The sequence below is a fragment of the Nerophis ophidion genome, linkage group LG07, assembly GCF_033978795.1.
Source record: "Nerophis ophidion isolate RoL-2023_Sa linkage group LG07, RoL_Noph_v1.0, whole genome shotgun sequence".
In the NCBI taxonomy this organism is placed as follows: domain Eukaryota; kingdom Metazoa; phylum Chordata; class Actinopteri; order Syngnathiformes; family Syngnathidae; genus Nerophis; species Nerophis ophidion.
In genome coordinates this window covers 13,836,017-13,848,470 of record NC_084617.1, presented here as the reverse complement: position 1 = coordinate 13,848,470, position 12,454 = coordinate 13,836,017, and the positions used below count along the sequence as shown (strand labels likewise).

The 12,454-nt window shown below is 40.1% G+C and overlaps 1 protein-coding gene across 2 annotated transcripts in view; it reads left to right on the top strand.

Moving 5' to 3' along the window:
• cacnb1 (calcium channel, voltage-dependent, beta 1 subunit) overlaps window positions 1-12,454 on the top strand; it is a 115,672-nt gene that overhangs the window by 96,657 nt on the left and 6,561 nt on the right. For both annotated transcript variants that reach the window (XM_061905384.1, XM_061905383.1), the window contains exon 13: window positions 10,244-10,429. In XM_061905384.1, the coding sequence (XP_061761368.1) occupies window positions 10,244-10,429 (186 nt within the window). The remainder of the gene's footprint in view (window positions 1-10,243; window positions 10,430-12,454) is intronic.

The following is a 12,454-nucleotide window of genomic DNA, read 5'->3' as shown; positions in this document are numbered from 1 at the left end:
TGGCCCGTGACACATTCTAAAAAAATTCCGGATTAGAACTTTACACAAAAAAAAATTACGATGCTAAATGAATGCTAAAAAGTGCAACCCGCAGAAACCCAACCTTAATGCAAACATTAGCATGCGCTAGAGATGCACGGATAGGCAATTATATCATCCGCAACCGCATCACTAAAGTCGTCATCCACCCGCCACCCACCCACACCAACATTTCATCAAAGCCACACCCACCCGTTGTTATATATCTAATATAGACGATGCAAGGCATTAGTGAGGTTAGAAAGTGTAACTCCCTCCAAATAGCACAGACACAATGGCTTTCTTGAACCGATTTATTTGAAGTCTTCCTTTCCCTTCAAATTCACCGTGAAAACTGTAATAAATAAAGCACGTTACAAACGTAAAAATAATAACATGCACAGCATGTGGATCAAACATTTTACCAAGTAAAATACCAACAAATGACAAATACCTCAAGTCGTTGGCCATACCCGGAAGTAGCTTCCTTACATCCGTCGACAGACCGAACGAGACACTTCAAAATAAAAGTATGCCCACATACTGTTTCAAAGAGTGCTGCTCGTTTTTCGTATGTGGGTAACAACATTTAACTATTTATAAATGTTTGATTTCTATAGGCTAGTAAGGTAAAGTGTTGTACTTGACAAGTTTGGGCTACCTTGCTTCTGCAGCCTTCATCAGAGGTGTCACGTGATGTTAGCGTGACGTCGTCTGTGACGTGATATATAGATTGTACCATCAAGAGTTGTCAGGTACAACACTTTACCCACTAACCTATATAAATCAAACATTTATAAATACACGTCTGTAGGCTAAATGAAGCTCTTCAACATAACATTTAACTATGTATAATGTAGCGGCTGGCTTCGGGGTGTTAGCCAATGACTTTGGCTGGGGGGCGGGACTTCCGGGAGAGATAGGGAAGTGACGTTATCGACAGGAAGTGAGAGTTCGAGTTGTCCCGGGAAAAGCGTTAGAGACATGAGAGCTGTTGTGTGGTTGTATTACATCTTGTGCAATAAAGACAAGACAAACGAAGAAGTTTTATGAGCCTACATTCCTGGGATTATTACAATATATATTTCCGAATTGGTTCAACCGCCACCCGCCCGAATCTATTTAAAATCTATTTTTTCGTCATGTCACCCGCCCGACCCAAAGTTTATCCGCGGACTCCGCGGTTGTGACCGCAAACCGCGCATCTCTAGCATGCGCATACCTGCCAACCCTCCCAATTTTCCCGGGAAACTACCAAATTTCAGTGCCCCTCCCCGAAAATCTCCCAAAGCAACCATTCTCCCGATTTCCACCCAGACAACAATATTGGGCACTACCGTTAGCGTCCTCTCTCACCTGAAAAAGAGACTATTATATATGTCTCCGTTTTCCATAGGTTTATCTGTAACCCATAAAGTAGGCAGGCACGAAGCTATTTCTCAGCGTGTGTTTATTCCAGCCGGCACGTTAATACCTGACACACAACATCCGGATTCTCATCATGCATTGCTTTAAAACTACGGCAAGTAGTAATGTCCAAAAACATAACAGAGACGAAGCAGAAGAACGAGGAAGAAACATGACTACGACTAGTAAGAAGTACGCCTGCAAGTTCCAAAATGATTGGAAAAACGTATTCCAGTTCATCCAGGACAGCTCGAAGGGGTATGCTCGAAGTATGCTGCCTGCAAATTTTGTAGATCAGACTACTCCATTGAACACGGTGGCCGAATGGATATACTCATTCATGAACAGATTATATATATATATATATATATATATACACATACATACATACAGTGGGGCGAAAAAGTATTTAGTAAGCCACTTGAAATGATGACAGAATTCTGTAATTTTCATCATAGGTACACTTCAACTGTGAGAAAAAAAAAAATCCAGGAATTCACATTGTAGGAATTTTGAATAATTTATTTGTAAATTATGGTGGAATATAAGTATTTGGTCAACCATTCAAAGCTCTCACTGATGGAAGGAGGTTTTGGCTCCAAATCTAACGATACATGGCCCCATTCATTCTTTCCTTAACACGGATCAATTGTCCTGTCCCCTTAGCAGAAAAACAGCCCCAAAGCATGATGTTTCCACCCCCATGCTTCACAGTAGGTATGGTGTTCTTGGGATGGAACTCAGTATTCTTCTTCCTCCAAACACGACAAGTTGAGTTTATACCAAAATGGATACATGGATGATACAGCAGAGGATTGGGGGAATGTCATGTGGTCAGATGAAACCAAAAGATAACTTTTTGGTATAAACTCAACGCGTCGTGTTTGGAGGAAAAAGAATACTGAGTTGCATCCCAAGAACACCAAACCTACTGTGAAGCATGGGGGTCAATGAATGAGACCTACATAGAGGTTTTTGTTTCATGTCTCTACAACATTCCTACCGGAAGTTAAAAGCAGTTTTGTCTGTTTTCTTCCTAGTAGCAGTTTTGTCTGTGTTTTTTCATAGGGGGCGCTAGAGCGCAATTTTGAGTTTTGAGGTTTGGTTTTTTTGATTAGATCGCAATTTTCGCCAGTCCTGATGTGTGTGTCCAGTTTGGTGAGTTTTGAAGCATTTTAAGGGGGTCAAATTACAGTTCAAAGAAGCAAAAATGACATTTTTTAGGAAACTTTTGTTTTGAAGGGGTTTTTGCCAACTTCCTGTTGATTTTTGCTGAAAGATGTGATTGTATGAAATGTAGGTCTAAATCAGACCTACATAGATGTTTTAGTTTCATGTCCTTACGACATTTCTAACGGAAGTTACAAGCAGTTTTGTCTGTGTTTTTTCCTAGGGGGCGCTAGAGCGCAGTTTTGAGTTTTGGGGTTTGTTTTTTTCATTAGATCGCAATTTTCGCCAGTCCTGATGTGTGTGTCCAGTTTGGTGAGTTTTGAAGCATTTTAAGGGGGTCAAATTACAGATCAAAGAGGCAAAAATTACATTTTTTAGAACACTTTTGTTTTGAAGGGGTTTTCGACAACTTCCTGTGGATTTTTGCTGAAAGATGTGATTTTATGAAATCTAGGTCTAAATCAGACCTACATAGAGGTTTTTGTTTCATGTCTCTACAACATTCCTAATGGAAGTTACAAGCAGTTTTGTCTGTGTTTTTTCCTAGGGGGCGCTAGAGCGCAATTTTGAGTTTTGGGGTTTGTTTTTTTCATTAGATCGCAATTTTTGCCAGTCCTGATGTGTGTGTCCAGTTTGGTGAGTTTTGAAGAATTTTAAGGGGGTCAAATTACAGATCAAAGAGGCAAAAATTACATTTTTTTTAGAACACTTTTGTTTTGAAGGGGTTTTCGACAACTTCCTGTGGATTTTTGCTGAAAGATGTGATTTTATGAAATCTAGGTCTAAATCAGACCTACATAGAGGATTTTGTTTCATGTCTCTACAACATTCCTAATGGAAGTTACAAGCAGTTTTGTCTGTGTTTTTTCCTAGGGGGCCGCTATAGCGCAATTTTGAGTTTTGGGGTTTGTTTTTTTCATTAGATCGCAATTTTTGCCAGTCCTGATGTGTGTCCAGTTTGGTGAGTTTCTAAGCATTTTAAGGGGGTGAAATTACAGTTCAAAGAGGCAAAAATTAAATTTTTTAGGAAACTTTTGTTTTGAAGGGGTTTTTTGCCAACTTCCTGTTGATTTTTGCTGAAGAGTGTAAGTTTATGAAATGTAGGTCTAAATCAGACCTACATAGAAATTTGTGTTTCATGTCTCTACGACATTCCTAACGGAAGTTACAAGCAGTTTTGTCCGTGTTTATTCCTAGGGGGCGCTAGAGCGCAATTTTGAGTTTTGGGGTTTGGTTTTTTTCATTAGATCGCAATTTTCGCCAGTCCTGATGTGTGTGTCCAGTTTGGTGAGTTTTGAAGCATTTTAAGGGGGTGAAATTACAGTTCAAAGAAGCAAAAATGGCATTTTTTAGGAAGCTTTTGTTTTGAAGGGGTTTTCGCCAACTTCCTGTTGATTTTTGCTGAAAGATGTGATTGTATGAAATCTAGGTCTAAATCTGACCTACATAGATGATTTTGTTTCATGTCTTTACGACATTTCTAACGGAAGTTACAAGCAGTTTTGTCTGTGTTTTTTCCTAGGGGGCGCTAGAGCGCAGTTTTGAGTTTTGGGGTTTGGTTGTTTGATTAGATCGCAATTTTCGCCAGTCCTGATGTGTGTGTCCAGTTTGGTGAGTTTTGAAGCATTTTAAGGGGGTGAAATTACAGTTCAAAGAAGCAAAAATGGCATTTTTAGGAAACTTTTGTTTTGAAGGGGTTTTTGCCAACTTCCTGTTGATTTTTGCTGAAGGATGGGAGGTTATGAAATGCAGGTCTATGTCGGACCTACATAGAGGTTTTTGTTTCATGTCTCTACAACACTCCTAACGGAAGTTACAAGCAGTTTTGTCTGCGTTTTTTCCTAGGGGGCGCTAGAGCGCAATTTTGAGTTTTGGGGTTTGGTTGTTTGATTAGATCGCAATTTTTGCCAGTCCTGATGTGTGTGTCCAGTTTGGTGAGTTTTGAAGCATTTTAAGGGGGTGAAATTACAGAACAAAGATGCAAAAATTTAATTTTTTAAGAAACTTTTGTTTTGAAGGGGTTTTCGCCAACTTCCTGCTGATTTTTGCTGAAAGATGTGATTGTATGAAATCTAGGTCTAAATCAGACCTACATAGATGATTTTGTTTCATGTCTTTACGACATTTCTAACGGAAGTTACAAGCAGTTTTGTCTGTGTTTTTTCCTAGGGGGCGCTAGAGCGCAATTTTGAGTTTTGGGGTTTGGTTTTTTCATTGGATCGCAATTTTCGCCAGTCCTGATGTGTGTGTCCAGTTTGGTGAGTTTTGAAGCATTTTAAGGGGGTGAAATTACAGTTCAAAGAAGCAAAAATGACATTTTTTAGGAAACTTTTGTTTTGAAGGGGTTTTTGCCAACTTCCTGTTGATTTTTGCTGAAAGATGTGATTATATGAAATCTAGGTCTAAATCAGACCTACATAGATGATTTTGTTCCATGTCTTTACGACATTTCTAACGGAAGTTACAAGCAGTTTTGTCTGCGGCTTTTTCTAGGGGGCGCTAGAGCGCAATTTTGAGTTTTGAGGTTTGGTTTTTTTGATTAGATCGCAATTTTCGCCAGTCCTGATGTGTGTGTCCAGTTTGGTGAGTTTTGAAGCATTTTAAGGGGGTCAAATTACAGTTCAAAGAAGCAAAAATGACATTTTTTAGGAAACTTTTGTTTTGAAGGGGTTTTTGCTTACTTCCTGTTGATTTTTGCTGAAAGATGTGATTGTATGAAATGTAGGTCTAAATCAGACCTACATAGATGTTTTTATTTCATGTCCTTACGACATTTCTAACGGAAGTTACAAGCAGTTTTGTCTGTGTTTTTTCCTAGGGGGCGCTAGAGCGCAATTTTTAGTTTTGGAGTTTGGTTTTTTGATTAAATCGCAATTTTCGCCAGTCCTGATGTGTGTGTCCAGTTTGGTGAGTTTTGAAGCATTTTAAGGGGGTGAAATTACAGTTCAAAGAGGCAAAAATGAAATTTTTTAGGAAACTTTTGTTTTGAAGGGGTTTTTGCCAACTTCCTGTTGATTTTTGCTGAAAGATGTGATTGTATGAAATGTAGGTCTAAGTCGGACCTACATAGATGATTTTGTTTCATGTCTTTACGACATTTCTAACGGAAGTTACAAGCAGTTTTGTCTGTGTTTTTTCCTAGGAGGCGCTAGAGCGCAATTTTGAGTTTTGGGGTTTGGTTTTTTCATTAGATCGCAATTTTCGCCAGTCCTGATGTGTGTGTCCAGTTTGGTGAGTTTTGAATTATTTTAAGGGGGTGAAATTACATATCAAAGAGCAAAAATTACATTTTTTAGGAAACTTTCTTTTTGAAGGGGTTTTTGCCAACTTCCTGTTGATTTTTGCTGAAGGATGGGAGGTTATGAAATGCAGGTCTAAGTCGGACCTACATGGAGGTTTTTGTTTCATGTCTCTACAACACTCCTAACGGAAGTTACAAGCAGTTTTGTCTGCGTTTTTTCCTAGGGGGCGCTAGAGCGCAATTTTGAGTTTTGGGGTTTTGTTGTTTGATTAGATCGCAATTGTTGCCGGTCCTGATGTGTGTGTCCAGTTTGGTGGGTTTTGAAGCATGTTAAGGGGGTGAAATTACGGATCAAAGAGGCAAAAATTACATTTTTTAGGAAACTTTTGTTTTTAAGGGGTTTTTGCAAACTTCCTGTTGATTTTTGCTGAAAGATGTGATTGTATGAAATCTAGGTCTAAATCAGACCTACATAGATGTTTTCGTTTCATGTCTTTACGACATTTCTAACGGAAGTTACAAGCAGTTTTGTCTGTGTTTTTTCCTAGGGGGCGCTAGAGCGCAATTTTTAGTTTTGGGGTTTGGTTGTTTGATTAGATCGCAATTTCCGCCAGTCCTGATGTGTGTGTCCAGTTTGGTGAGTTTTGAAGCATTTTAAGGGGGTGAAATTACAGATCAAAGAGGCAAAAATTACATTTTTTAGGAAACTTTTGTTTTGAAGGGGTTTTTGCCAACTTCTTGTTGATTTTTGCTGAAGGGTGTAAGGTTATGAAATGTAGGTCTAAGTCAGACCTACACAGAGGTTTTTGTTTCATGTCTCTACGACATTCCTAACGGAAGTTACAAGCAGTTTTGTCTGTGTTTTTTCCTAGGGGGCGCTAGAGCGCAATTTTGAGTTTTGGGGTTTGGTTGTTTGATTAGATCGCAATTTTCGCCAGTCCTGATGTGTGTGTCCAGTTTGGTGAGTTTTGAAGCATTTTAAGGGGGTGAAATTACAGTTCAAAGAAGCAAAAATGACATTTTTTTAGGAAACTTTTGTTTTTAAGGGGTTTTTGCCAACTTCCTGTTGATTTTTGCTGAAGGGTGTAAGGTTATGAAATGTAGGTCTAAGTCGGACCTACACAGAGGTTTTTGTTTCATGTCTCTACGACATTCCTAACGGAAGTTACAAGCAGTTTTGTCTTTGTTTTTTCCTAGGGGGCGCTAGAGCGCAATTTTTAGTTTTGGGGTCTGGTTTTTTTGATTAGATCAACAATTTTCGCCAGTCCTGACGTGTGTGTCCAGTTTGGTGAGTTTTGAAGCATTTTAAGGGGGTGAAATTACAGATCAAAGAAGCAAAAATTACATTTTTTAGGAAACTTTTGTTTTGAAGGGGTTTTTGCCAACTTCCTGTTGATTTTTGCTGGAAGAATGTGAGTCTATGAAATCTAGGTCTAAGTCAGACCTACATAGAGGTTTTTGTTTCATGTCTCTACGACATTCCTAACGGAAGTTACAAGCAGTTTTGTCTGCGTTTTTTCCTGGGGGGCGCTAGAGCGCAATTTTGAGTTTTGGGGTTTGGTTGTTTGATTAGATCGCAATTTTCGCCAGTCCTGATGTGTGTGTCCAGTTTGGTGAGTTTTGAAGCATTTTAAGGGGGTGACATTACAGTTCAAAGAAGCAAAAATGACATTTTTTTAGGAAACTTTTGTTTTGAAGGGGTTTTTGCCAACTTCCTGTTGATTTTTGCTGGAAGAATGTGAGTCTATGAAATCTAGGTCTAAGTCAGACCTAAATAGAGGTTTTTGTTTCATGTCTCTACGACATTCCTAACGGAAGTTAAAAGCAGTTTTGTCTGTGTTTTTTCCTAGGGGGCGCTAGAGTGCAATTTTGACTTTTGGGGTTTGGTTGTTTTCATTAGATCGCAGTTTTCGCCAGTCCTGATGTGTGTGTCCAGTTTGGTGAGTTTTGAAGCATTTTAAGGGGGTGAAATTACAGATCAAAGAGGCAAAAATTACATTTTTTAGGAAACTTTTGTTTTGAAGGGGTTTTTGCCAACTTCTTGTTGATTTTTGCTGAAGGGTGTAAGGTTATGAAATGTAGGTCTAAGTCAGACCTACACAGAGGTTTTTGTTTCATGTCTCTACGACATTCCTAACGGAAGTTAAAAGCAGTTTTGTCTGTGTTTTTTCCTAGGGGGCGCTAGAGTGCAATTTTGACTTTTGGGGTTTGGTTGTTTTCATTAGATCGCAGTTTTCGCCAGTCCTGATGTGTGTGTCCAGTTTGGTGAGTTTTGAAGCATGTTAAGGGGGTGAAATTACAGTTCAAAGAAGCAAAAATGACATTTTTTAGGAAACTTATGTTTTTAAGGGGTTTTTGCAAACTTCCTGTTGATTTTTGCTGAAGAATGTGATTGTATGAAATGTAGGTCGAAATCAGACCTACATAGAGGTTTTTGTTTCATGTCTTTACGACATTTCTAACGGAAGTTACAAGCAGTTTCGTCTGTGTTTTTTCCTAGGGGGCGCTAGAGCGCAGTTTTGAGTTTTGGGGTTTGGTTGTTTGATTAGATCGCAATTTTCGCCAGTCCTGATGTGTGTGTCCAGTTTGGTGAGTTTTGAAGCATTTTAAGGGGGTGAAATTACAGTTCAAAGAAGCAAAAATGGCATTTTTAGGAAACTTTTGTTTTGAAGGGGTTTTTGCCAACTTCCTGTTGATTTTTGCTGAAGGATGGGAGGTTATGAAATGCAGGTCTATGTCGGACCTACATAGAGGTTTTTGTTTCATGTCTCTACAACACTCCTAACGGAAGTTACAAGCAGTTTTGTCTGCGTTTTTTCCTAGGGGGCGCTAGAGCGCAATTTTGAGTTTTGGGGTTTGGTTGTTTGATTAGATCGCAATTTTTGCCAGTCCTGATGTGTGTGTCCAGTTTGGTGAGTTTTGAAGCATTTTAAGGGGGTGAAATTACAGAACAAAGATGCAAAAATTTAATTTTTTAAGAAACTTTTGTTTTGAAGGGGTTTTCGCCAACTTCCTGCTGATTTTTGCTGAAAGATGTGATTGTATGAAATCTAGGTCTAAATCAGACCTACATAGATGATTTCGTTTCATGTCTTTACGACATTTCTAACGGAAGTTACAAGCAGTTTTGTCTGTGTTTTTTCCTAGGGGGCGCTAGAGCGCAATTTTGAGTTTTGGGGTTTGGTTTTTTCATTGGATCGCAATTTTCGCCAGTCCTGATGTGTGTGTCCAGTTTGGTGAGTTTTGAAGCATTTTAAGGGGGTGAAATTACAGTTCAAAGAAGCAAAAATGACATTTTTTAGGAAACTTTTGTTTTGAAGGGGTTTTTGCCAACTTCCTGTTGATTTTTGCTGAAAGATGTGATTATATGAAATCTAGGTCTAAGTCAGACCTACATAGATGATTTTGTTCCATGTCTTTACGACATTTCTAACGGAAGTTACAAGCAGTTTTGTCTGCGGCTTTTTCTAGGGGGCGCTAGAGCGCAATTTTGAGTTTTGGGGTTTGGTTGTTTGATTAGATCGCAATTTTTGCCAGTCCTGATGTGTGTGTCCAGTTTGGTGAGTTTTGAAGCATTTTAAGGGGGTGAAATTACAGTTCAAAGAAGCAAAATTGACATTTTTTTAGGAAACTTTTGTTTTGAAGGGTTTTTTGCCAACTTCCTGTTGATTTTTGCTGAAAGATGGGATTGTATGAAATGTAGGTCTAAGTCGGACCTACATAGATGATTTTGTTTCATGTCTTTACGACATTTCTAACGGAAGTTACAAGCAGTTTTGTCTGCGTTTTTTCCTAGGGGGCGCTAGAGCGCAATTTTGAGTTTTGGGGCTTGGTTTTTCGATTAGATCGCAATTTTCACCAGTCCTGATGTGTGTGTCCAGTTTGGTGAGTTTTGAAGCATTTTAAGGGGGTGACATTACAGTTCAAAGAAGCAAAAATTACATTTTTTTAGGAAACATTTGTTTTGAAGGGGTTTGTGCCAACTTCCTGTTGATTTTTGCTGAAAGATGTGATTGTATGAAATCTAGGTCTGAATCAGACCAACATAGATGTTTTTGTTTCATGTCTTTACGACATTTCTAACGGAAGTTACAAGCAGTTTTGTCTGTGTTTTTTCCTATGGGGCGCTAGAGCGCAATTTTGAGTTTTGGGTTGTTTTTTTTAATTAGATCGCAATTCTTGCCAGTCCTGATGTGTGTGTTAAATCTGGTGAGTTTTGAAGCATGTTAAAGGGGTCAAATTTCAGTTCAAAGAGGCGGCGGTATAATAATAATGATAAAACCTTAGAAATACAACAGGGTCCTCTGTCCCAAAGGGACATTGGGTCCTTAATTAAAACTGACGGTATAATGGGTCGCTGCCCCTAATTTCAAAAACGTAGTTAATGTTTATTTGTTCGCCCCGCAGGAACTATTTGACATCATCCTGGACGAGAACCAGCTGGAGGACGCCTGCGAGCACCTGGCCGACTACCTGGAGGCCTACTGGAAGGCCACCCACCCTCCGAGCAGCAACCCGCCCAACCCGCTGCTCAACCGCACCATGGCCACGGCGGCGCTGGCCGCCTCCCCCGAGCCCGTCTCCAACCTGCAGGTACAGGTGCTCACCTCCCTGCGCAGGAACATGGATCCGTGGTCCGACATGGACGGGACGGCGCCGGGATCTGAGGGCAAAGAGGCCGAGCACGCCCTCTGAAGCCCGTCCAGCACCGGGACTCTGAACACAAACGGGAAGAGGGTTGGTCAAAAGCGTAACGATGCGTAGCACCACATGGTGACCTCACAGTCAAATCCTCCTAGCGCTGATAAGACCTAAAAGTGGACTTGGAGCAACCCTGAAGGGTTCGCCAGCCCATCATCTCCTGCCCTCTTTAGTTTGCTCTGTGGCCTCCTTCCTCCGCCATTTCTTCTTTTTTTTTTTCTTTCTTTTTTTTTTCCTCCTCCGTCCTCCCCCGTTGTTGCCATGGCACCGCCCCTGAAAACAGCAAGTCATGCCCGCCTCACCAGCAGAAGCCTCCTAGTTAGGCGGAAGCTGCCACTAACGCCTCCTAACAGCGCGCTCACGTCCAAAAGACACTAAACCAAAGAATGCATGTTGATGTTAGTCGTAAGCATGACTAATTATATTACCAGCATCAACTTTAAAGGCCTTCTGAAATTAGATTTTCTTATTTAAACGGGGATAGCAGGTCCATTCTATGTGTCATACTTGATCATTTCGCGATATTGCCATATTTTTGCTGAAAGGATTTAGTAGAGAACATCGACGATAAAGTTCGCAACTTTTGGTCGCTAATAAATAAGCCTTGCCTGTACCGGAAGTAGCAGACGATGTGTGCGTGACGTCACGGGTCGTAGGGCTCCTCACATCCTCACATAGCAAGAGCTATTCGGGTCAAGGGAGCGACAATTTCCCCTTTAATTTGAGCGAGGATGAAAGATTTGTGGATAAGGAAAGTTAGAGTGAAGCACAAAAAAAAAAAAAAAAAGCGACGGCTCTAGGCGACGACAATGGGACCGTTTCAGATGTAATTAGACACATTTACTAAGATAATTCTGGAAGATCCCTTATCTTCTTATTGTATTAATAGTGTTTTAGTGAGATTGTAAAGACATACCTGAAAGTCGGATGGCTGCGGTGAACGCCAGTGTCTTTCAGAGAAGCAGATGGAGGAGCCAAGATCACAGCTGCCTTTTTGAGCTGCAGGAGGAAGTCCCATAATCCACTGAAGTCTCCGGTAAAAGCCGACTTAATATCACAATTTTCCCATCCAAAAACTTGCTGGTTGACGTAAAAAACATGTTCGCTTGACCGCTCTGTGTTAAAGCTTCACAACAAACAAAGAAACACCGGCTGTGTTTCGGTGCTTAAGGCAGCTGCAATCCACCAACAGCATTACTTTTTATAGTCTTCATTATTAATTAAACAAATTGCTAAAGATTCAGCAACACAGATGTCCAAAATACTGTGTAATTATGCGATGAAAACAGACGACTTTTAGCCCTGTGTGGTGCTGGGCTGAAATGTCCCCTACAACCCGAGACGTCACAAACACCCGTCATCATTCCGTGACGTTTTCAACAAGAAACTCCGCGGGAAATTTAAAATTGTAATTTAGTAAACTAACTCGGCCGTATTGGCATGTGTTGCAATGTTAATATTTCATCATTGATATATAAACTATCAGACTGCGTGGTTGCTAGTAGTGGGTTTCAGTAGGCCTTTAACAGTACTCAAATAGTGGACTCAATCCTGCAGCACATGAGCCGTCTTTTCAGCATTCAGTCCGACTCGCCATCACAAACTTGCGAAACAAAAACAGGACACACAGAGGCTACTTTGGTTAAAGGAGGACCGGATGTCTTCAGGGGGTGTCGTCTTCATAACACACGCTACTTAGTATTTTAGGCATCAAGTGATTCCATCCGATTCCAAATCCTGGGGTAACGATTTAAATCTGAATCAAATCTGGATTCGATTCAACACACTTCTTGCAGTGTATCATTTACTGTAATAATTTTAACTTAAAAAATGTCAAAACAGGTTACAAAAGCCCTTAAACACTATTTTAAAACTTATTGTTGTAAAGAAAATGTCCATCCATCCATCTTCTTCCGC